Source organism: Bos indicus x Bos taurus, chromosome 27, assembly GCF_003369695.1.
Source record: "Bos indicus x Bos taurus breed Angus x Brahman F1 hybrid chromosome 27, Bos_hybrid_MaternalHap_v2.0, whole genome shotgun sequence".
Lineage (NCBI taxonomy): Eukaryota > Metazoa > Chordata > Mammalia > Artiodactyla > Bovidae > Bos > Bos indicus x Bos taurus.
In genome coordinates this window covers 41,516,311-41,540,147 of record NC_040102.1, presented here as the reverse complement: position 1 = coordinate 41,540,147, position 23,837 = coordinate 41,516,311, and the positions used below count along the sequence as shown (strand labels likewise).

General features: G+C 47.0%; 2 protein-coding genes across 9 annotated transcripts; one reads left to right on the top strand and one right to left on the bottom strand.

The window, feature by feature from the left end:
• Positions 1 to 543: 543 nt before the first annotated feature.
• On the bottom strand, positions 544 to 20,514 carry NKIRAS1 (NFKB inhibitor interacting Ras like 1). 8 transcript variants are annotated; one of them, XM_027529902.1, is made up of 7 exons: positions 16,671 to 16,730; positions 16,485 to 16,523; positions 16,133 to 16,190; positions 14,283 to 14,902; positions 12,219 to 12,329; positions 6,313 to 6,554; positions 544 to 1,213 (listed from the first exon to the last, which is right to left on the bottom strand). In XM_027529902.1, the coding sequence occupies exons 4-7, from the start codon at positions 14,419 to 14,421 to the stop codon at positions 971 to 973; spliced, it is 735 nt and encodes a 244-aa protein (XP_027385703.1). In that variant the 5' UTR covers positions 14,422 to 14,902; positions 16,133 to 16,190; positions 16,485 to 16,523; positions 16,671 to 16,730; the 3' UTR covers positions 544 to 970. The 8 variants fall into 8 exon arrangements, with proteins under 8 accessions (XP_027385703.1, XP_027385709.1, XP_027385708.1 ...); XM_027529908.1 differs by lacking the exons at positions 14,283 to 14,902; positions 16,485 to 16,523 and adding an exon at positions 20,412 to 20,433 and having other exon boundaries at positions 16,671 to 16,743; XM_027529907.1 differs by lacking the exon at positions 14,283 to 14,902 and having other exon boundaries at positions 16,671 to 16,741.
• Positions 20,515 to 20,613: 99 nt separating this feature from the next.
• On the top strand, positions 20,614 to 23,135 carry RPL15 (ribosomal protein L15). Its single transcript, XM_027529910.1, has 4 exons — positions 20,614 to 20,701; positions 21,113 to 21,295; positions 21,420 to 21,556; positions 22,773 to 23,135. Exons 2-4 carry the CDS (start codon positions 21,124 to 21,126, stop codon positions 23,076 to 23,078), a joined length of 615 nt encoding a protein of 204 aa, XP_027385711.1. The 5' UTR covers positions 20,614 to 20,701; positions 21,113 to 21,123; the 3' UTR covers positions 23,079 to 23,135.
• The last annotated feature ends 702 nt before the right edge of the window (positions 23,136 to 23,837 follow it).

Genomic DNA, 23,837 nt, shown 5'->3' with positions numbered 1-23,837 from the left:
AGAAAAAAAAAATAGAGGTTCAACACTCAGTAACTATAAGAGAAGGCAGGGAATGATTTAACCATCTGAGTGATAGTTCTTTAACCAAAAATAAGTAATGAGAAATTGTAATTATAAATCGGCCAGAGCTGCCATCACATAAGTTTTGTATCTTACATGCTGTAGTTCTTGCCTTCCAGTCACTTAACAGCCAACTGAGTTTAAATTCACTGAGCTTCACCATCTTAAAAGTACCCCAGGTAACTGCTGTTTACTGGACCTTTTAAATCATTAGTTTGTTGTTGGACCACGTACCTCACATTTAAAACCAATACTTAACTGCTTCGATGGTTGAAACGACTTGAGTGGCTTGCTGCTTACTTTTCAAGTAGTTATATGGTAACTGACTTGTTCACGGCGGAAGCTTTACTAGTGTTCAGCAGCTTCCTAAAGAAGGAAGAAGCAATTGGAACGTATTTACACCACCTACTCAATTCATGCTAAATTTCAACAAAGTTAAATCATGCATTTTATTCTGTTCAGCAAGATCTCCACCAGATGAAGTTTAGCTTAACTCAGTACTCCAATTGTTTACTGTTTGTGATCCAATCTGGACACATGTGAGGTGTCATTTTAGAACCCTAGACATGAGACGATTAGAAGTCTGCATAAAGTGACCCAGGATGACCGCTTCTGAGAAAAGTTAAAGGTGAGCAGAGCTACTCGGGTCCTCTGCGTACAGCCAAGCTTTATTCAAGTACAACGTGATGTAAATGGCACAGGTGCTCGATTCAGGGACAAGTTTCAAACAATGAGGGTGCAAATACATGATTTCAAATCAGGCAATACAACTTAGCCCAAGTAACTTGATGATAACTGAAAGCGCATCAGAGGCTTCCTAAGGACCAAGGCAGACAAACGGCCTGGCTTGAACACGGTCACGGGTACCTAGAGGCAGTCCCGACTGAAGGACGCCGGCGCGCTTCGAGTCCTAGTTCTCCGAGCTCGAGTTCCCTTTGTTCTTCCTGCCGGGCAGAGGGAAGCTGGATTTGCTCTGGGGCTGCGAGAGCTTGCTGGCCAGCAGGGTGAAGGGCTCGATGAGGGTCTTGCGGTCAGTGACCGTCACCTCCCACAGGCGCACCTTCTCGCTCCTGGCCCACTGCTGTGCCACCTCGGCGTCCACCTGTCTCTGTTCCGAAAGGTCGATCTTGTTCCCTAGAACAACGATCGCCACCTGGAGGAGGGACGGAGGGAGAGGTCACACTTAGGAGCTCCTAGACCAAACGGAGAAGGAAGACTGTACGTGACCTGCGTGGTAAGAAGGCGGGGCAGCACCTCACTGCCGCCTCTGTGCATTTTGTTAAAAAAAAAGGAATGCTGTAACCTGTGAAATGCCTGGGGTGTGAATGGAAGGGAGACGGGAAATCAATGCCTGGGGTACAGATAACGGTCTGACAAGCGTGCCTGCGTCTCAGTTTAGCTCTTACCTGCTGTCTGGGAAATCTGCGAGATGTCCTTGAAAACACAACAGGGCGCCCCGACCAGGGGAGGTCTGCACTCGGGGGAGCTGACTCTCCACTCACGTTCATCCAAATCACAGCAAAGTGCCTGAGGCAGGCACTGAAATCCCTGCTGAGCGCGTGCCCCAACGGGAACATTGTGCGTTAAAGGCAGGGCGAGCGAGCCTTCTCTCAGAGCGAACACTCGCTACGCTGGGCGACGCAGGCAGCAGTCACAGGGCAGCCAAAGCCCGGGGGAGGAAATGGCATCCGGGTATTGAGGCGCCTGCCAAGCTGACTCAAGCCGGAGGTGGGGAGGCGGCGGGGGCACAGCTCAGAGCCCTGGGCGGCCCGGCCCGTCCCACCGTCAGAGGCTGTCCAGCCGGGACGGAGCAGCGCCCGGAGCCCGGTCTTCCTGGCTGGTCTGTAACGCCTGCCTCTCAGCAGGAGCCGCCCTCCCGGCGCGCTCCCCGCCCCCCAGCTTCACCTGCGCCTATCCTTGTCGTCTGCTCTTCCCGACAGGACAGCAGAGGCAGCGCGCTTTGCCCGCAGACGTCCCCGCGGCCGGCGTCTGCACAGAGGCCTGCCCTGCGGCCAATGGGACAGGCCCTGCCCTGTGGTGCCAGCGGCGGGGGAGGCGGTCCCCTCGGCTCCGCGCCCTCCCCGCCCGCGTCCTTCCCCGATCCGTCCCCGCCGCTTATCGCCGAGCGGCCCCTGGTCACCCCACGCGCCGCCCGTCGGGATGCGTTCAGCCTGTGGATGACCCGCCGGCATGCTTGCAGCAAGAAGACAGAAGCAACGGGAAGGGAACTTCTGTGTACTTCCACCACCGCACCTAACCGCCCTCCGCATCCTCTAAGCCCACGTCCACCCTCTAGGATCGGGTGTCGCTCCACCAACCATCCCCTCGCTCCTGCACCTCTCCACTGAGCCATCCTGCACACAAACAACTGTCTCATCTGAGAAACAAACCTTCTCAACATCCTTCTCCAGCTCCCGTCCCGCTTTGTGCTGGGTGCCAAGTCGTTTCAGTCCTGACTCTGTGCGCCCCTGCGGACTGCAGCCTGCCAGGCTCCTCTGTCCATGGTGTTCTCAGGCAAGAATACTGGAGTGGGCTGCCATGTCCTTCGCCAGGGCATCTTCCCCACCCAGGGATCGAACCCGGGTCTCCTGTGTCTCCTGCACTGGCAGGCGGGTTCTTGACCACTGTGCCCCTGGGAAGCCCTGTCCCCTCTATGGGACAGAACATTTATCCTCTGACTCCAGGCTCTTGAAGAGCTGTGTTTGCTGTGCTCAGCCCCCTCAGCCAGTCCAGCAGACTTTGAAGTGCTCCGCGTTTAAACACTACTTCTCGGCTTTGTTGATCTGCCTTCAGCATCTGACAGAGCCTGGTCACTCCCCTCCTTTTTAAAGCGCCGACTTCACTTGCCTTCCGGTCTCTTTGCCCTCATCCCTGTCTTCCTCCTGCTTCAGAGGCCACTTCCTGTGCAGACTCCTCAGCCGCGGTCTTCTCAGTGCTAACCACTAAAGGTCAGTGTGCTTGAGAGCGAGCTATTGCACTAAAACACGGCTTTGCACCTTGTCCCCCACGGTCAGAGTCAGCATAGAGCAATCAGTTTAAAACTAAGTCAAAAGGAGGTTCAGCTTCCTTCACATGAAGCAAAAATGAAGCTACAAAAACACCCTTCACCTAGAAGAGTCACGAAATCCAGACATTTAAGCCCAGGGTTGTCAAGGCTGCAGAACAGGCGCTCTCACTGTATTCCTACAGAGGGCAGCTCCGCACCGTCTTTACCCTCGACTCGAGATCCTAACTTGTGCTGGTGGATCTTCAACTATCGGCTAAAATGTATGTACAAAACAATAAAAGTCTAAGATTATTCACTGTAGCATGGTTCATAATACCACATGACCCGTGTCCCATCAACCGGAGGCTAATTACATATGATACATCTATAGTCATACAATGAATACGAGGCAAACTTAAAAAAAAAAAAAAGGAATCCTGAGTACTCCTAGGGAAAGGACTCCAAGATGTATTACGTGAAAAATACAAGGTGTAGAACGATAAGCCACCTCAGGTATAACAGAAGAATAAGAAAAAAATATGTACCTTTCTATTTGCTTGTATTTATATGAGGAAACCCTGCAAGGGTGCCCCTCGACGAGGAAGGTGGGAAAATATTGAAAAAAACACACTTGGGTACCAGAAATGGATGGCTGAGGATGGGTGGGAACCAGAGTTCACTGGAGTCCTTTTTATTTATGAACCATGTGCAAACATTCATTTTCTTAAAAACATGAAAATAAGTCATCTAACCCAGGCTACACCCTGCCCTCTCTTTGCCGCCACCCTCCCCTCCCGCCCGCCCGCCCCCAGCGTGACAGGCACCCCCCCCCCGGGGGGGCCTCAGCCGGCACCCCCCCAATCCCCGCCCCACGAAGCAGCCCCTCCGGAGGCCGGCCAGGCGCCCCTCACGTCCCGGGTCTCGGCGAGCAGTCTCCGCAGGAGGGAGGCCTTCCCGCGTGGCCTCCCGCCTCCCGCCAGCAGCTCTGTGGGAGCAGACTGTTTCATGTCTCCCGTGTCCCCGGCCCCTCACCAGAACAGTGCCGGCCCACAGCCCGGGAAACGTCTGCGGTCCAAACTCGCCTACACGGAGCTACCACCTCGGCCAGAGCAGAAGGGCTGTCACTGAAAGTCTGTAGATGGGTTTCCCTGGCGGCTCGGCGGTACAGTCCGCCTGCCAGCGCGGGAGACACGCGTTCCACCCGCCACAGAGCAGCTATGCCCGCGCGCCCCAGAGCCGGCTCCGCAGGAGGAGAAGCGCAGGGAGAGGGCCGCGCGCCGCAACTACAGAACGGCCCGGCTCGCTGCAACTACAGCAAGCCCCTGCGGTAGCAAGACCCAGCACGGGCAGGAATGAATGAATAAAAAGGGCAAAATAATGCCGTCTGCAGCAACATGGATAGCCCTAGAGATTGTCATAACTGAAGTCTGAAGAAGACAAATACCACAGGAAATCATTTACATGTGAAATCTAAAATATGACACATGACCTGACACAGAAGCAGACTCTCGAACAGACCTGCGGCTGTCGAGGGGAGACGACTGGGGAAGGAGCGGGGTGGGGGGCGGGGTCAGCAGATAGAAGGGGTCAGCCTTCATGCACAGATCGGAGAAATAAGGTCCTGCCGCACAGCAGTTTGTTACCAACCACAGCTCCACCTACGTCAGCGCTCTTGAAATGACAAGGTTACTGAAATGGAGCACAGGTGAGTCAGTGACTAAGGAGGGAGGGCTGGGTGGGGAATGCCTGTGGACATAAGAGGTCCAGCTGCTGCTGCTGTTAGGTCACTTCCGCCATCTCCGACTGTGCGACCCCATAGATGGCAGCCCACCAGGCTCCCCCATCCCTGGGATTCTCCAGGCAAGAACACTGGAGTGGGTTGCCATTTGCTTCTCCAATGCACGAAAGTGAAAAGTGGAAGTGAAGTCGCTCAGTCGTGTCCAACCCTCAGCGACCCCGTGGACTGCAGCCCACCTGGCTCCTCTGACCATGGGACTCTCCAGGCAAGGGTACTGGAGTGGGGTGCCATCCCTTCTCCAATGCATGCATGCATGGTAAGTTGCGTCAGTCGTGTCCAACTCTGTGTGACCCCACAGATGGCAGCCCACCAGGCTCCTCTGTCCCTGGGATTCTCTAGGCAAGAACACTGGAGTGGGCTGCTGTTTCCTTCTCCTGAGGGACCCCCTGCAGTGCTGGGAAGCCCCCCAGCTGTATCAGCATCAGTGTCTCAGCTGTGTTATCTACGATGCTGCTGCTGTCGTTTAGTCCCTAAGTCGTATCTGACTCCCTGTGACCCCGTTATTTGCAGCCCACCAGGATGTCCATGGAATTATCCAGATGAGAATACTGGAGTGGGTTACCATTTCCTTCTTCAGGGGATCTTCCCGACTCGGGGATCAAACCCGTGTCTCCTGCCATTTCAGGCAGATTCTTGACCACCGAGCCAGCAGGGACTACAATAGTTTTGGAGGGTGTTACCAGCATTGGGGGAAGCTGGTGAGGGATCTCTGCTGTTTCTTAAAATTGCATGTGAATCTACAATCATCTCAAAATTAAAAGTTTGACATGAAAAAATATATGAGAATTAGGTTAAGACCATCCGGTGATGTTAACAGGTTCATGACACGGTTCCCGAGGCACTGAGAAGGTGGTCTTGACCTGGAGAAAAGCCTGCAACAAGAGAGCTCCAGGCGGGGAGCCAGTGGCTGAGGAGGACTGCCAAGGGAACAGAACCATCCTGCTGACAAAGTGTGCAGAAAGCAGACCCCTGGAGCGGCCCTGGGGTACCAGGACAGAGGAACAGACACGGGCCAGATCATCAAGGGCTTCACAGTCTGTAGTAAGAATCTTATTTTCAAGGGGTACATCAATAGAACCCAGTAATTATTCATTTTTTTCCATTTCTTTCCTTTTTTTTTTTCTTTTTAAGGCTGAAGACAATCCTATGTATCCAAGAAGACAATAAAAAAATAAAAAGTCCTAGGAAACAGTGGTCCCAAATGATATGAAATGAACTATGTATGTGAGATATGGAGTCATTAAAGTTCAACTTTACATGTAAACAAGCAAAGGCAGAGAGTCAAGCTCTGGTCCTGGTTGAACCCAGTCAGTCCTGTATTTCCTGGGCTAGGAAAAAAAAGTCATGACGACTACAGATATTATGAATACAACTGAATGCTTTTAAAACATTTTAATTGCCCGGAAGTCCATGCTACAATTTAAACAGAATTCAGAGTTGGCTTTTTTTTTTTTAACAACCCACTTACCTCTTTTTTATCTTTGAACTTATCAATTTCTTTCTTCAGAAGCTCCACTCTTTGAAAGGATTCCAGGTTGTTCACGCTGTACACAAGAACAAAGCCATCGGCAAATGAGAAGTAGTGCTTGGGCAGCTCCACGCCTTCCTGCAGGCCTCGGGTGTCGTAGAGGTGCAGCTGCTCCTTGACGCCTCGGTCCGTCTCCACTGACGCCATGTACACGTCCTCCAGCGTCTCGCAGTCCCCCAGTCCTGGGCGAGAGGCCAGTCATTCTCTTTTAAGCCTTTACTGCACCTGTTACCACGCTGCCTCTGCTGTTTGGCTGCCTGGCGTGCAAGATCTCAGCTCCCCGGCCAGGGACTGAACTCGCAGCCCCTGCACCAGAAGGCGGAGCCGCAACCACTGGACCACCAGCAAGTCCCCAGAAACTACTTTTGTATATACCAGTATCAAGGCATTACGTCATTCATCTGAAATGAATAATGTTATGTCAGCTTTATCTCCATTTTTTGAAAAAGCTATTCGTTTTTGGACAACTCCACCAATTTTTGAGTATTTTGTCATCGTGTACAAGTTGGCTTTCTAGGTTCCTTATTTACTATACCCAAGAATCCTATTTCCACTTACTAACTTATTTAAATTGAAAAGTAGTTAAGATTCTTTCTTCCATATAGGAATATTTAAGAATAAAAGATAAAAAGATATATATATCTATAAAATATATATCTCCATATAGGAATAACAGATAAAAATTGGGCAATGAGATTTACTATTATTTTTAAAAAGTAACTTACAAGAGTCAGAGAACTTAATGTCTAAAATGGTAATTAAAGTCTGATTTTTAAAGTAGTTTCAACAACTAAGTGGCCCTGTTTTCTTCTTCATCATAGTCAAGGACAGGACTTGGGTAATCTTGATTTTTCTCTGTACAATGTCCACCATTTCCAGGGTCTGTTTAAAGGACTCAAAAATGCACATGTCCAGTCTGGGTCTAAGCACCAGGCCTTAATTCCCAGGTACCTACTGTGCACTTTTGTGTGACGTCTTGCATGTCCTTCGCACCGACAAGACTTGTTACCCTCCCGCCCACACCTGTCGCTCCTCCCCGCTTTGTCCCGTGATCGCCATCCATCTGCTCAGTCCTGAGTGTTCTCTCTGAATGAAGCAAGTATGGGTGAAAGTTAGTCGCTCAGTCGTGTCCGACTCTCTGTGACCCCATGAACTGTAGCCCACCAGGCTCCTCTGTCCATGGGATCCTCCAGGCAAGAATACTGGAGTGGGTTGCCATTTCCTTCTCCAGTGGATCTTCCCAACCCAGGGATCAAACCCAGGTCACCCACATTGCAGGCAGACTCTACCGACTGAGCCACCAGGGAAGCCTGGTGAACATGGATGGACGTATGGGTGAATACGGTCCCAAATCAGCCCCTCAGCTGCTACGAGCTCTGCTCAATCCACCGCCTGCTCCCACTCCCCTGGCTTGCGCCCTTCTCCTGAACCACTGCCAACAGCTCAAGAAACACCTGGTCAACCCCTCATCCTCTCCAGACTCTGCTGAAATGTCAGCTCTGTAGGTTTTCTTTGGATTATCCTCTATTCTCCATCCTGTGCTTCCTGTGTCTTGCACATGTAAGACCATTTCACCCGTCCATCTTTTCATATCTGTCCCCTCTGAAACTGGAGGGTAAACTCCTCGAGAGCCAGGACTGTGGTTAATCTCTCTCTAGTTCTGAGGACCAACAAACTGACTTACGGATGTACAAAGTCCTCAGAGATCATCGAGTGGAATGAATGAGTGAGTGAGCTCACGCCTGTGCCCCGATTTCAACCCCCTGCTCCTGGGAATGATGAGCCTTGAAACGGGCATCTTACTCTGCTCCATCTGGGTGCGTTCTGTCTCTGCAACTCGTCCGTAACTTCCTTGAGAGAAACACCCATTTGGTGTACACGGCAAGTATTCAACAACAGTTTGCTGACAAGGAGGTTAAGATGAGAAGATGAACACTCTGAATTTCAATGACTAGTGTGATAGGAAGTCCATGAAGACACAAACGTGGCAGGGCTTCGATTACAAAAAAATTTTAAAACAAAAACTACCAAGACTTTGGTCATGTTGGATGTTTTATCCACCAAAAGCCAGTCTGGTTCCCTTCCTCCCATTAGGCTTAGACTTTCTGAGATTTTGTCACCCTATAAAGCGTGTGAAGTCAGACTCCTCACCAGCTCTCCGATCACCTCTCCCCCTCCATGCTGCCCCATCCCAGCGGGAGACTAAGCTGCCCTCCTGGAAAGCACAAAACAGAGGCTGCTGGGATGGAAACAGGGCAGAGTGAAAACAGGCAAGTCCGTGGCCTGCTCCCACACTGTGGGGCCAGCTCTGCACCCTCTAGGCAGAGGGATCTGGGGAATCTGACCACCGAAAAAGTTAAAAACCCTAACTATGCTAACCTCTAGGGTTAACTATTAATAACAAATGCCCCACCCAGGTCACCTTATAATGAAGCAAAGTCACGAATCCTACCCACGTGCTCAGAGCTTTAAATTAGCTTTTCAGTTCGCCATTGTTAATTACTAAGCAGACAACCAAGGGTTACCAGACTCCTGAGAAAGAGACCAAAAAGCAGGAAAGAGCGCCTGGAAAGAAAGAGACTGTGCAAACAGAAGAAAACAAACCAAAAACTACCAAATACCACACTTAGAGAGATAAGATGGTGCATTCATGAAATAAGAACAGGATACGAAGAAGTAAAAACTGAATATAAGGGCCAAAACGTAAAGATGAGGAAAATCCCCATAAAGTACAACCAAACACCGAGACAGAAAACAGGAGAGGAGAAACTAACACCAGGGGGTTAGGCCAGAAGATCCAGCATCCAAAAAGAGAGTTCTGGGACTTCCATGGAGGTCCCGTGGCTTAAGACTCGGCGCGTGCAACGCAGGGGGCGAGGGTTCCATCCCTGGTCAGGAACTAAGACCCCACACGCCATGCGGTGTGGCCAAAGCATTTAAAAGACAGCATGTGATCACAGGAAGACGTTAGATTCGGAAAACCACCTCAGCGTGTATGCGCTCGGTCGTGTGCGACTCTGCGACCCCATGGACTGTAGCCCGCCAGGCTCCTCTGTCTATGGGATCCTCCAGGCCAGAGTACTGGAGTGGGCTGCCATTTCCTTCTCCAGGCGATCGTCCCAACCCAGGGATTGAAGCCTCATCTCCAGCACAGAGAGTCACAGGGACAACAGTAAACAGCTTTACTCGGAAGCCCCAGGGTCGCAACTGTGCCCAGGCACAGAGGGCCATCTGAGGCTGTCATCGCCCAGGGCCCCATTTCATCGTGAAACATTCTTCACCCAAAGAAAGGACTGGAAGATGTGCTCCAGCAGAAGAAGGGCGTAAACAAAACATGACAACAGGTCTAGAAACCGGAACTGAAACCCAGAGAGAAGAAAGAAGCCAAGGGAAGTCCTGCGGTGAGAGCTGTGCAACAAGCCCAGAGGATGCCAGGTCCCAGAAGGTCTCACCAAAGAGCGTGCGTGTGTGTGTGCGTGTGTGGTGGGGGGTTATCTGACACAGCAGACCTCAAAGGAAACAGAAACATCAGGACATGCATAAGAGTTAGGGAAAGATGTAAACAAACTAAAGAAATGATAAACAGGGCAAATGTTAGCCTCCATAAACAGAAAAAGAAGAAAGAAGACAGTGCATGACGCTGCTCAGCTGAGAACACCCACAGGTGCCAGCAGCTCAAAGTGTGGTCTGCCAGAGACCCCCCGAGGCCTCCTTCCAGGGAACCCACACGGGCCAAGGGTCAGACACGAGTGAGCAACCAAACACAACAACATGGGCAAAGCTTCTTCCGTAACAACACTAAGGCGTTCACCTTCTGCACTATGTTGACATTTGCTGGTGATGCAAAAGTAACGGTGGGTAAAACCAGAGTTGGCTTAGTACAAATTCAGGCAGGGGTACCAACTGTGTTAGTGGCTGAATTCCTCACCACCTCCTACTGCACTCTAAAAAGAAAAAATCAATTTCATTTAAGAATGTCCTTGAGAAAGCAGGAAAAATTACCAAATTTATTAAATCCCAATCTTTGAGTATGTTTCTTTATCTTTTCAATATTCTATGTGATTAATAGGAAGACTGCATTAAGTATTTCACTTAATGAATAATGGTGACTGGAGGAAAAGTTCTTGTGTCCGAGTTGCAAGCTGAACCAGGCTTTTTTGTTTTTAAATGACACATAAAAAACCATGGGTTTTTGGGTATCTGACAGACATTTTCTTAAAGATGAATAAATGGAATCTATCGTTTCAAGGAAAATAACTGACAATATATGTGGTTAATGATAAGATTTGTGAGCTTTCAAGCAAAAAGGAGAATTCTATCCATTGGCATAAACTTGATAGCCTCCCAATGGCAATGACATTGGTGATGACATTAACAAATGTTATTCGGAAGATCTGCTTATCTAGGTTAACCAGTATTTTCCAAATGACCCATTCATGATAAAAAACTATGCTTGGGTAAAAAACCCATTTGATGTGCAAGACAGATCAATGTGATTTTAATGTAATACAAGCTCACTGATGTGGTTTCGGGGTTCACACTGCATAACCATCAATGACCGAGTTTTAGTGAAATACCAAAGCAAATCCTGAACTATCTGCAAAGCTATTAAGATACTCCTATCTTTTTCAACCACATACTTGTGTGAGGCCAGATGTTATTCATGTATCTCAACTAAAACAGCACACAACAGCAGGCTGAATGCAGACACAATCGGTTACGATAATCCAGCCGCTTCCTACTAAGCTGGACATTCGATTTTCAGAAATGTAAATCCACAATCATCTCACTAAATTGCTTTTGAAAATATAATTATTTTTCATAAAAATGTGTTCCCTTAGCATGTAATAAATTTATTGTTCTTACTCTAAGTAGTACATTTAAAATTTTCCTCAGTTTTAATTTCTAATGTAATAGAAATGTCGTAAGACACAGCCTACATAAACAAAAGCTGTGGGGGTTTTGACAGGATAAAGGGATTCTTTTTTCCCCCTTGGGCATAATTTGTTTTTTGTACAAATTAGAATCTGAGGGTAAAAAATTCAGAACCGTTAATGCAGCATTTATGACAGGAGTGATGGTTTTGGGGAAATCAAAAGGTTTTCGGAATTTCTGACACAGGCACATCATGATAAAAACCGAATGTGGAGTTAACCAGAGTTGTTAAATATTATTTTGGGAAGAAGGTAGAAGAGAATCAGACCGCATCAAAATGGTCAATAAAAATAAGATAGAAAAGTGCTCCAGGGTTCTTGCCACTGACAAACACTTCAAAGATCCATGATTCTACCTAAGAGAAGCCTCATTTCCTTCAGCTGTGTCTGTGACCTCCTTAAAGCCAGAGAGGCCTCATCATAGCCTGGATCACAGAGGAAATACAGAACAATTTTTAACTCAATGAATGGATAGATGAATGAGATAATCCAATTCACAAAAGTAGGTCATATTGCAGCAAACAGCTGTCTCTTCCATTCTTAAAACCCATTCAGCGGTATTGGAAAGTCGTGTATGAAATGAGAATGAGGGATCAGTGTATCCTGAAGTCAGTGAGTCGGTGACTCCAAGACTGCTATTCATGATGTAAATACTCTACTGGAAACCACAGACAACACTGTCTTGCCTGTTATAACTCCTGTTTTAACAGAGTAAGTGCGAGCACTCTTGAATGTCGACAATATAAAAACATTTTCTCCTTGCCCCTACATCCCCCTTCAGTCTCTGTCGACTTCTACAACCTTCCTGGTCCCTTTAGACGACACCTCACCCATCTCTAGGTCAGCGCGGCCAACCAAAGACCCCAGCCAGTTCCCAGAGCCTACAGAGAAACTAGAGAAGAAAAATCTTACCAATAGTATGATTCCCATAAAGGAGCTGCTCCAAAATCGCTGTCTTCCCCACAGATAGCAAGCCACAGACCACCACCTTGCAGCCTTTCCCCATCTTCTCTTCAGAGATCGCTGTGAAGAGAAGAGAAGATCTTTAAAAGAAAAAAAAAAATCCTTTCCTTTTTCTATGTTTAAATGTAATCAGTAATATGTACACAGGGGGATACTGGGTATTTCAAGTATAAAAAAGAAATACAGAATAAAGTTTATTCCTCCAAACCCCATTCCCTGGTTCCCACATGCTCCCTTAGAGCAATCAGTGCTATGGTTCAGTATATATCCCTGCAGAGGTAACCTAGAGAAATGCAAGAATACACATATAAACACGCTTGTTTTCAAAAAGAAGAGAGACATCTTAAAGACTATTTTAATATTAATTAAGTCTACAGCAATCCAAACAGAATCCTAGATAAATCCAATCCTTGAAAGACTGCCTGCTCATCAATGTCTACCTGGAGAAACAAGCATTTAAGTAAAACTTTAAGGAGCCATGAAGATAACAATTTGGATAGAGAATGGACATCATTAAAAATGTGGATAGAGAATGGACGTCATTTTTTATAAGAAGCATTAACACCATCAATGCCAACGTTAGTCTTTTCTCAGGAGAGTAAGACACTGGATTTGGGGCTGTCGTAGTCACAATTCTGAGTCATGGTTCTTCATGCTAGAAAAATTGTTCAGGCACTTTAAACCGAAAGAAAAGGAAAACTCATTCCTCTTTGCTTCCTCACATATCCAAGGAAGAGAGAGATCAGGTAACAAACATTTTATTGAATTTTCCTCAAGGTTTTTTTTTATCTTCCAGAAGGCAAGGCAGAAACGGAAAAAAGACTCATTAACTACAACAAAACAGCCAAGAGAATTCAGATTCCACATTGCCTTCTGTCACCTTCCAACACAAACCTTAATCATCATGTCCTCCAGTTCCCTTACCTAGAAGTGTGGAGGGGCTTCCCGGGGGCTCCGTGGTAAAGAACCCACCTGCCACCGCAGGAGATGTGGGTTCGATCCCTGGGTTGGGAAGATCCCTGGAGCAGGAAATGCAACCTACCCCGGTATCCCTGCCTGGGAATCCCATGGACAGAGAAACCTAGAGGGATAGAGCCCATGGGGTCACAAGAGTTGGACATGACTGAGTGACTAAATAACAACAAAATCAGAAGTGTGGAGCATGCGGCAACTCTGACTTAAAAAGGGTGCCACAACTCCAAGGCAGAAAACAACAAACGTGTTCAAATAAGCATCTGATAAGGGAGACCCGTGGACATCATTCTGTATGTGCATGTCGCACACCACTTGTTTTTAACCAAGATCTAAAACACTAAGCGAAAACGAACTTTCCATCAGCCTTCTCTACCTTCTCAAAGTCTAATTTTTTTTAAACTGAGGTATAGCCGATTTCCTTGGGCCTTCCCAAGTGGCACTCGTGGTAAAGAATCCACCTGACAATGTAGGAAACACAAGAGGTGAGGGTTCAACCCCTGAGTCCGGAAGATCCCTCTGTGGTATTCTTGCCTGGGAAATTCCACGCAAAGAGCCTGGCAGGCTACAGTCCACAGGGCTGCAGAGTCAGACACAACCGAGCACGCACAAGGTGCGGAACGGGTTTCCAACAGTAGTGTCAAGTGTGCAGAGTGACTCGAAATTTTTATGGATTATACTCCATCAAGTTATTATGAACGACTGGCTATATTCCCTGTACTGTACAGTATACCCTTTTAGATTATATTTATGTAAGTTGTGTAACAGTTGTTCCTCTTAACCCCCTCCTCCTGCGTTGCCCCCTCCTTCTTTCTCCCTATGGCAACCACTAGCTTGTTGTCTGGATCTGAGTTCATTCCTGTTATACTCACTAGTCTGTTTTTTAATTTCGCCTGTAAGTGGTAACATACAGTATTTGTCCTTGTCTCTTATAGCCTCCAGGTCCACCCACGTTGCGGTAAATGGCAAAACGCCATTCTTTTCTTCTGGCTGAGTAACACTCCATTGTGTGTGTGTACTGTGTCGACTTTATCCACTCACCTGTGGATGAACACTTTGGTTGCTTCTGTGTTTCGGCTGTTGTAAATAACGCTGCAGTGGACACTGTGGTGTGTGTCTTTTCAAACGCGTGGTTTTGTTTTCTCAGGATGGGAACCCAGGAGCGGCAATGCTGGCTCATATGCTAGTTCTGTTTTAGTTCTCTGAGACGCCGCCATGTCGTTCTCCACAGTGGCTGCCTCAATTTACACTCCCGTCAGCAGTGTAGGAGGGTCCTCTTTTCTCCAGTTCCTCACCAACACGTGCTATTTGGAGACCTCCCGATGACAGCCATTCTGACAGATGAGAGGTGATCTCCCACTGGGGTTCTGATTTGCATTTCTCTGATGATGAATGACGCTGAGCATCTTTTCATGTGCCTGATGGCCACCTGTATGTCTTCTTTGAAAAACTGTCTATTCAGATCCATCACTCATTTTTAAATTGGATTGTGTGGGTATTTTGATAATGAACTGTTATATTTTGGATATTAACCCTTATCAGTCATATTATTTGCAAATAGTTTCTCCCATTCAGTACGTTGTTTTCATCTTGTCAATGGTTTTGTTTGCTGAGCAGAATCTTTCAGGTTTAAACAGATTCCATTTGTTTGTTTCCTTTGCCTTAGGAAACAGATTCAAACAAACATTGCTAACATTTATGTCAGTGTTCTGCCTATGTGTGTTCTACGTTTTATAAGAGTTTTATAGTTTTCAATCTTGCATCTTTAATCTGTTTAGAGTTTATTTTTGTATATTGTGTTAGGGAATGTTTTAATTTCACTCTATTATATGCAACTGTCCAGTTTTCCCAGCACCACTTACTGAAGAGACTTTTTTCCCCTCCATTGTATATATTCTTTCCTTTGTCATAGATTGTCAAAGTCTACAACTATGTATAACCCAAATCAGCCACAACACTAACCACATGGAACATTTTAAAGCTAATATTATTATAGTGCAGTAATAACACAGTACTCATTTCCAGAGCGGTATGCTACATTTTACCAGTAGATAAATAATCATCACTTACGTGATATAACCATTATTTCTTAGGTGGCATGCTCTCAATCTTTCTGAGAAATCTTCCCAAGAATATTTATCACCTACTTCCAGGAGAACCACTTCTCTTAGGGGACTTTCTTTTCAGTTTCAGAGTACTTGCAACAGAAAAATTCTCAGTCTGTCTTTATAAGGGCAGGGTTTGGTGTAACACTAATCATCTATGGTATGGTAACACCTATGTCAGCGACCATGGCCTATATTAAAAGTTTTCTACAGATACTTCTGAATTTGTGATTAATGTCATTTCCTTTATCATAGGATTCTATCCTCTTTCCATATTGTGGTCTTCTGTAAGTTATACTACTGAATCTTTCTTTCAAAGGGTTTTTAGTATTAGTTAAAATTTGGGACTTCCCTGGTGGTCTAGTGGCTAAGACTCTGTGCTCCCAATGCAGGAGCCCCGGGTTCGATCCCTGGTCAGGGAATTAGAACCTGCATGCCACAACGAAAGATCCCACATACTGCAGCTAAGAGCTGGTGCAGCCAAATAAATTTTTTTAAAATGGGATTTGCATGCCAAGTGAGAATTATTTAAAAAAATAATATTAATAGTTAAAATTTAAAGAAAGTTGCCACCTATGAGAGAAGAGAACAAGAAATTGATGGCAGCACAAACTATTTCTGTTGTCAGAAAAGTTTGCCGGTGGAATCTACATTCTGATTTTTCTACTATTTTCTATTGTTACTTGCCTTCCTCCAAAACAGTCCCACAGAATGTGTAAATACCAGTCCTCACCTCTCCCCTACTGTCCAATCAAAAAGTCCCCCATTGCCACAGACTATACCAACCTTCACACAATTCAAGTGCTGTAAAAGGGCAGGTACATACTGCAGTTGAGGGAAGCCGCTGTTTTAGAAGAAAAAAAAGCCCAGTGATTAACAGCAACAGACTCTGTGAAAGGGAGGTGGGTATGAGTGCTAGGGACTGTAGAAAACTGAGAAAATGCTGAAATCGACAGACTCCTGAGAAATCCAGAAATCAAATATTCCTGAGACTCTTTGGAAGTAGTCTTAATTATCTGCTTTAAAAGTGGTATACTACAATTGTACTTTAATCACTTGTGACTGGCAGATAAAGTATGTTAAAAATATGCATTATTTTGTATTTGTGTATAAGAAATTGCAGGAGTTATTTCAATACCTCAGAGGAAACTTCATCAAGGGCAAACAGCAAAAGGAACTGAAAAAGAGGTAATTCAGACACTAGATAAGGATTTTAAGGTTTTTTAGGAAGGAGAGAAGGAAAGAAAGAGAACAGAACAGACCATGGTAAATATCTTACACCAAAAAGAAAACAAAGATGAGAGTGTGATTACTTAAAACATACCTGAAATAGTCCAGGTTCTTAGCTGTCTTCACGTGGAAAACAATAATAATACATAAACCTGAAGATCAGTGACCTGCTTTATCATCAAATAAAAAAACATGAATTCTGAGGTACAAACTATTGTGTGTAAAATAAATAAGTTATAAGGCTACATTGTACAGCATAGGAAATATAGCCAATATTTTCTAATAATTATAAATGGAATATAATTTAAAACTGCAAATCACTGTTGTACACCTGAAACTCATATAATATTGTACGTCAACCATGCCTCTATAAAATTCATTTCTTAAAAGTATGAATCCTTCAAAAAAATTAACATCTAAGGTAAGATTCTGAATGAATAACATTAAATACACACAAAAACACCCCATTTTCTATGCATGATGATGGCAGGGACTCTCATGACATACAAGGAACCTGTTCTCACACTTATTTATATATACTCATATTTACAAACAAAAATTACTAAAAGCTTAGTTCTCTAAGCATTATAATATTTCATAATTCCCAAACATAATAAATATGCACCATTTCCTTCCAAATATAAAAGGAGGTCATCTTCAACGCCCTAAATGGGCCGGGAGTCACAGGAAGAGACAGGGTGGCCCAGCCGCTTACTAAAACCCGGTTTTGAAAAGTCTGAAAGGCTCCAGAGTAGACAGCTGACCTCCAAGGCTCCTTCTAACACTGAAGCTACGAGCGCGGAAACTACTTACCCAGAAACCATGTTAACACAAGGTTAACACCAAAAGCGGTAGCTAAGGATGCTTGTACGGTCCCTACCCTAAGAAACTGCTGGACAATAAAATTCAATCTGGGATCTATGCACCCCTAATACTCTGATGGATTAATAAATGACTAAGAAAATGTGCTTAACAGACAAAGTCCGATAGTCTTAAATACATATTGGTTTGCCTTCCAGGCTTCAATAACATGGCTAGAGAATAAAAATGTGATCTAATCCATCCTATTGAAAACACTGAGCCCTGTCAGTATTCTCTTTGAAGAGCCATCGGAGACAGCTGACAACCCCAAATTGTCAGTACTGCTGTTCTAAGGAAATCATTCCAGTTTTAAAGTAAAATACAACTTTTTTATGTAACCAGAAAAATATTAACACTGCAACACTGCTGACTTCATAAAGAGATGTTAGGGATCTTATCATGTAAGCATAGCAGGAGGAAAATTTCTACTCCTGCGCATTGGTTTATGTAAACATAATGGATTGTGTGTAGTACTTCCACTTACCCATATATGAATAATTTTACTTACATAAATATATATTTAAGAGTTTTGCAAACATTACACATACTAAATACAATGAGCACATTCCAGCTTACCATTCTTCTACTCATTCAGTAAATATTTACTTAGGGATTACCATAATTCCTGGATTGGGAAGATCCTTTGGAGAAGGGAATGGCAACCCACTCCAGTATTCTTGTCTGGAAAATTCCATGGACAGAGGAACCTGGCGGGCTACAGTCCATGGGATTGCAAAGAGTTGGACACGACTGAGCCACTAACACTTAACACCATAATGACAAGCATTAGGGATAAAGCAGAGTGCAAAACCAGAAATGATCACTGCCCTCAGAAATTTCAAAATCAATTGAAAATACCAATCCAAATCTTGCAAAATTACTACGAGACACTGCAAATTAAGAAACAAAACTGCAAAACCTAATTAAGAAATTAGCGGTGATTAATCACATTGCCAGAATCCTCTTTCCAAATGATGATTCCAACTTTGCAATCAATAGTGAAAGTGAAGTCGCTCAGTCGTGTCCGACTCTTTGTGACCCGTGGACTGTAACCCACCAAGCTCCTCCGTCCATGGGATTCTCCAGGCGAGAGTACTGGAGTGGGTTGCCGTAGTTCTTGACTAATGTTTCTCATACCCCACATCTGATCAGTAAACCTTTGGAACACATCCATGGCTGGACCAGTTAGAGCCTCCATCACTAATGAAGTAGATGAAGGCACCATCTTCTCTCACGTGGTCTCTCAAAGATGCCCGTGTCACATTCCCCAAGTCCGTGAGTGTTCTTTACCTGGACTTCTAGGTTACAAGACTTCTGAGATTGTGACTACATTAAGAACCTGAGAGGGGGAGTTCACCCCGGATTATCTGAGTGGACCCAGCGTCATCACAAGTGTCTTTACAAGGAGGGACAAGAGGGTCAGAAAGAGAGAGACAGAGATTTGAAGATGCTACAATGCTGGTTTTGCCAATGAAGAAGTGAGGAGCCAAGGAATGCAGGTGGCCTTTAGAAGCTGGAAAAGAAAGGAAATGGATTCTCCCCTAGAGCCTCTAAGAGAAAACACAGCCCAAGAGACAACCCGATTTTAGCCTAGTGAGATTTCTGACCTACAGACCTGTAAGACAACAAATGGGTACCGTTTTAAGTCTGTGAAGCTGCTGTAATTTGTTTCAGCAACAATAGAAAAATGAATACAACTTCCTAACTGGCCACTTTTTCCCTTCTTCCTTTTAGCCTCAAATGATCTTTTTTTTGGCTGCGCTTGCTCGTGGGATCTTCTAATAATTCCCCCCAGTCAGGGACTGAACCCGGGCCATAGCATTGAAAGCACTGCAGAGCCAGAGAATTCCCCCAAACGATCCTTTTTAAAATGTAGGTCACATGAAGTCACCCTTCTGCTCAAACGCTTCCAGCGGTTTCCAATCTCAGAAAGTCTGCAAACCCACAGTCCTCATAAGGAGCTCCACCTCTTTGATGTCGCTTGCTAGTTTGCTCTGTGGCTCGATTCCAGCCACACGGCTGTTCTATTAACGCAGGCACTCGCCAGCTTTGGCACTGCTCCCTCTGACCGAGATAGGGCCCGGGGCTCAAGTCTTTCCTCAAATGTCACCCTGAAGATTCCGGCCGAAATTTCTACCCCCATCCCAATACTCCCTACGCTTCGCTCCCGTCAACATCTGTCCTTAGCACTTACCACAGAACACAATATACGTATGTTGATTGCCCTATTCCAAGAAGCTCGAGTCTTTGCCACGACCCCAGCCACCTTCCCAGCAGCTGGGCGCACACGAGGCACTTCATAAATCAAAGCCCCTGCCAGGACTTTTTCAAGGGCACCACTGCAACTAGGCAAGAACACAAGCAAGATCGGGAACGGGGCTGGAGACCAACCAAACCCGTTAATTTAGACGACAAAGGAGTCTCCTACACCTTCGCCCCATTTCAACTCAGAATGTGTAAAAGAGTTTAACCACTTCATTTCTCTAAAATGAAAATATTCTGGAGGTGCAAAAAAAAAAAAAAGCCAGTATATAAACTGTCAATGAAGAACGCAACACAAAATGTCTGCATTTTCTCGGCTTCCCCCCACCCCCGAAAACGCTCGCACCTGCCGACCAGATTGTGGCATATAAATAGGTTAAAAAAAAAAAAAAAAAAAAACCCAAACCCGTGGTTCTGACGGAGCAAACCCAGGGCCAAACCTGCACGCAGGAAAAGCGCCACCCGGGCGAGCCCCGTCCGCGCCCCGCGCCCCCGCAACCCCATCTGGAGGAAACCCCTCAGAGCGGGGTCTGCGACCCCAACTGCTCCGGGAGGGGCGAAGCCGCCGCCGCGAAGCCCCCGCGCCTCCAGCGGCCCACCCGGCAGGACCCCCGGCCTGTGCGCGCGTCCGTCCAGGGAGAGGGGGCGCCCGCAGCCCCCAGCAAACCCGCCCGAGAGCGCCGCGGCCCCGGGAGCCCCGCCCCCAACCTGCCTCTCCGCCGCAGATGCTCGGCTGCCCGAACCTCGCCGCGGACCGTCGCCGCCGGCTCTGAGGCGCGCGTTCCGAGCAGCAGGGGGCGGGACCCTGAGGCAGGTCGCGCCCAATCCTGGCCGAACTCCGCCCACCCGGGCTCGCTGCCGGAACTACATATCCCGTGAGGCCCTGCGCCACAGCCGCTTTCCAACGGAAGGAGGCTTGCTGTCGTGGGGGGTGGGGGGGCGGAGCGCCAAAGGGATTGTGGGAGAAAGGTTCAGTCCTTTCCGTCGGGCGGCAGCCATCAGGTAGGCAGCGTCAGGATATTCGCCGCTTCATCCGCCGCCGATCTCCCTTCACGTCGGCCATCCAGGCTTGGGGGCCCTGCGTCCTGGGAGTTTCTCCTGCCCCCTGCGCGGCGCGGGTTCGATTGCGACGCGGGGCAGCGCGGGCGCGGAAAGGCGGCCCCCCGGAGCGGGCTGGGGGGGATGCAGTGATGGCGGCGCGGACCCGAGCTGGGCCCGGGGCGCGGAGGAGAGGGACGCGCGGGGGCTGAGGTCCGGGAAGCCGGGCCTCGGGCGTCCGAAGGCGAGGCCGGCGGGCTGGGAGGAGCAGGCGTCTTGACCCGCGCCGCGCCGTCACCGCGCCTGCCTTGTGTCGGCGGGCGCTGAGGCGGGCGGCTGCCCGCACCGCGCGTGCTGACACCCGCGTGTCCCCAGGGTGAGCCGACATGGGCGCCTACAAGTACATCCAGGAGCTGTGGAGGAAGAAGCAGTCGGACGTGATGCGCTTCCTGCTGCGGGTGCGCTGCTGGCAGTACCGCCAGCTCTCGGCGCTGCACCGCGCCCCGCGCCCCACCCGGCCCGACAAGGCGCGCAGGCTGGGCTACAAGGCCAAACAAGGTGAGGGGCCCCGGGGCGGGGGGCGCTGACCGTCCGGCGGCCGGGGACGCGCCTGAGCGGGCGGCGTGCGAAACCCGCCCCGAGGCCGCCACCCTCACGGCCTCCGTGCCCTCCACTCATATAGGCTATGTCATATACCGGATCCGTGTGCGCCGCGGGGGCCGCAAACGCCCAGTTCCTAAGGGTGCCACCTACGGCAAGCCTGTCCACCATGGTGTCAACCAGCTCAAGTTTGCTCGAAGCCTGCAGTCGGTTGCGGAGGTAAGAGACTGAGAGCTGGTCACCTCCTGGAGGTGATGGAGAAGGATGTGGGCCGCTGTTCGGTGGTTCATTTGTACCTAGGTGAGCCCTGTTGCGTTTGGAATGTGGCTTGGTGAGTTTTATTCTTGATAACCTCAGTAAATCTTCTCCAACACCTACTTAGGGAAAAAAGTGCAAGATCTTTATAGATGCAGTATTTTTGTAAAGACAACTCTCCATCAACATTAAAATTGGACACGTGGGGAGATAAAGCCTTTTGTAAGGGGAAGAGAAATACATAACACTGTGTTAGGTGTCATCCAGTTTGGTTTGTAATGATAGAATTCCCATTTTCTAACACATAAATGAATAGGTGGAATTAGGTTCTGACATGATACAGAAAAGGGTTTCTCGCCCATCTCCCCTGACCCTCCTCCCAGCTTAAGTGGTAAACAAATCTGCCTGCAGTGCAGGAGATACAGGTTTGATCCTTGGGTGGGGAAGATCCCCTGGAGGATGAAATGGCAACCCTCTCCAGTATTCTTGTGTGAAAAATCCCATGGACAGAGGAACCTGGTGGGCTGCAGTTCATGGGGCCACAAAAAAGTTGCAAAGACAAGGACTAAGCACAAACATGCAATCTAGTTGAGTTGCTACCAGAATTTAGTTTTCATTTGGGAATCTCTCATAGGTCATACAAATTAATGTGAACCTGTGGAGCCTAAACTTTTAAAGGGCAATTAAACATCTTAAAGAGGAAGTCTCCCCAGGTGTTACTGGTTATGAATTGTCTTTCTTGGCTAGTAAATTAAGCTATGCTCTGTTGAAGAGGTTGGCCAACATGGGCCTGTTGCCCGCCATAAGCTAAAAGTATTTTGTTTTAAAAAGGCATAGAAGACCATGCAAGAGACCTTTGTAGCCTTCAGAATTCTCTTAAGTTTGCTAACCCTTCTTGTACTAGAAAAGTGCAGGGTTCCAGAATACTAAGTTTGGTTAGCTAGATATTAATATTTCACACCTTAATTGGCAAGAAGGTAATAAGAAAGGTTTCAAATAAGCATGTTGTGTTATTTTCTAGTAAGTCTTCCTTCTGCTTGGGGTCCCAGCCTATGGGGAGATGCTGAGTATTTGAGTAGTTTAAGTCAGAAGCCTTCGTCACTTGTCTAGTGAATTTGCTGACTGATTTGTTCCTGGGATGTGTGGAAGGCTGACCTTGGGCCTTTGTTTCCTGTCCTAGGAGCGTGCTGGCCGCCACTGTGGGGCCCTGAGGGTCCTGAATTCCTACTGGGTTGGTGAAGATTCTACGTACAAATTCTTTGAGGTTATCCTCATTGATCCATTCCATAAAGCTATCAGAAGAAACCCTGACACCCAATGGATCACCAAACCAGTGCATAAGCACAGGGAGATGCGGGGGCTGACGTCTGCAGGCAGAAAGAGCCGCGGCCTGGGCAAGGGCCACAAGTTCCACCACACTATTGGTGGCTCTCGCCGGGCAGCGTGGAGAAGGCGCAACACTCTCCAGCTCCACCGCTACCGCTAACACACGTAATGTTTGTAAAGTTCTCACCTAATAAACAATTTAGGACGTGCTTGTCTGCTTAAAAGTGTTTTTAATTTGTCTGTTAAAACTAGTCTGCAGATTGCTTCATTGAATGCATTGTCAAATTATGAAAGTTAAAGTGCAATAATGTTTGAAGACTTATTGAAGTTACTTACACATATAAGTGTATATGAAGTGATGGTGTATCTTGTCTTTAATAAGGGAAATGCCTTTGTGTTTGCTTTATTAGGGAGTTGATGTGTCTGTGTTTCAAGTGCTGTTTGGTACAATAGGTGTAAAATTCTGTAAAAGAGGAGTGCAGACGCTTAACCCTGTAGGTTTGTTGATGCATGTGGTGAGACCTGCAGCTTATTGGGGTGATGCAACACTCTGCAGTTTTATGGAGTTTGGCAGGGACAACATTTTCAGTTGGATTTTCATTGGAAATGTGAAGGGTGTCCTGATCCTTTCTCATGATCATATGCAGAAAAATAATGATATTTGTGAGTAGGGCCCACATTTAGGCTTAATCTAATATTACATTTGTGTAACTGCTGCTTCTGAAAGGCAAAAAGTAAAGTAATGCCACCATTTTTAAGAGAATTGAATAGACCTGTTGCAAGAGGGTTCTGACGAATCAATCCTGGTTTACCTAAATTAAATGGCCTTGGCCTCCATGGTACCACTGAAGTTCATATAAAGCTCCTGGTTCAGGTTTTGGGATCTGTAGAATACTGAACTTCGTGCAAATGGTCGTAT

Coding starts and splice junctions, on each gene's coding strand:
- NKIRAS1 (XM_027529902.1), bottom strand. CDS start 14,421: ATGAGCCAGCATTGCCGCTCCTGGGTTCCCATCCTGAGAAAACAAAAC. Junction 12,330..14,282: donor ACCAAAGTGTTCATCCACAG/GTGAGTGGATAA, acceptor TTCTCTTCACAG/CGATCTCTGAAGAGAAGATG. Junction 6,555..12,218: donor TTATGGGAATCATACTATTG/GTAAGATTTTTC, acceptor CCTCTCGCCCAG/GACTGGGGGACTGCGAGACG.
- RPL15 (XM_027529910.1), top strand. CDS start 21,124: ATGGGCGCCTACAAGTACATCCAGGAGCTGTGGAGGAAGAAGCAGTCG. Junction 21,296..21,419: donor GGGCTACAAGGCCAAACAAG/GTGAGGGGCCCC, acceptor CCACTCATATAG/GCTATGTCATATACCGGATC. Junction 21,557..22,772: donor GCCTGCAGTCGGTTGCGGAG/GTAAGAGACTGA, acceptor TTCCTGTCCTAG/GAGCGTGCTGGCCGCCACTG.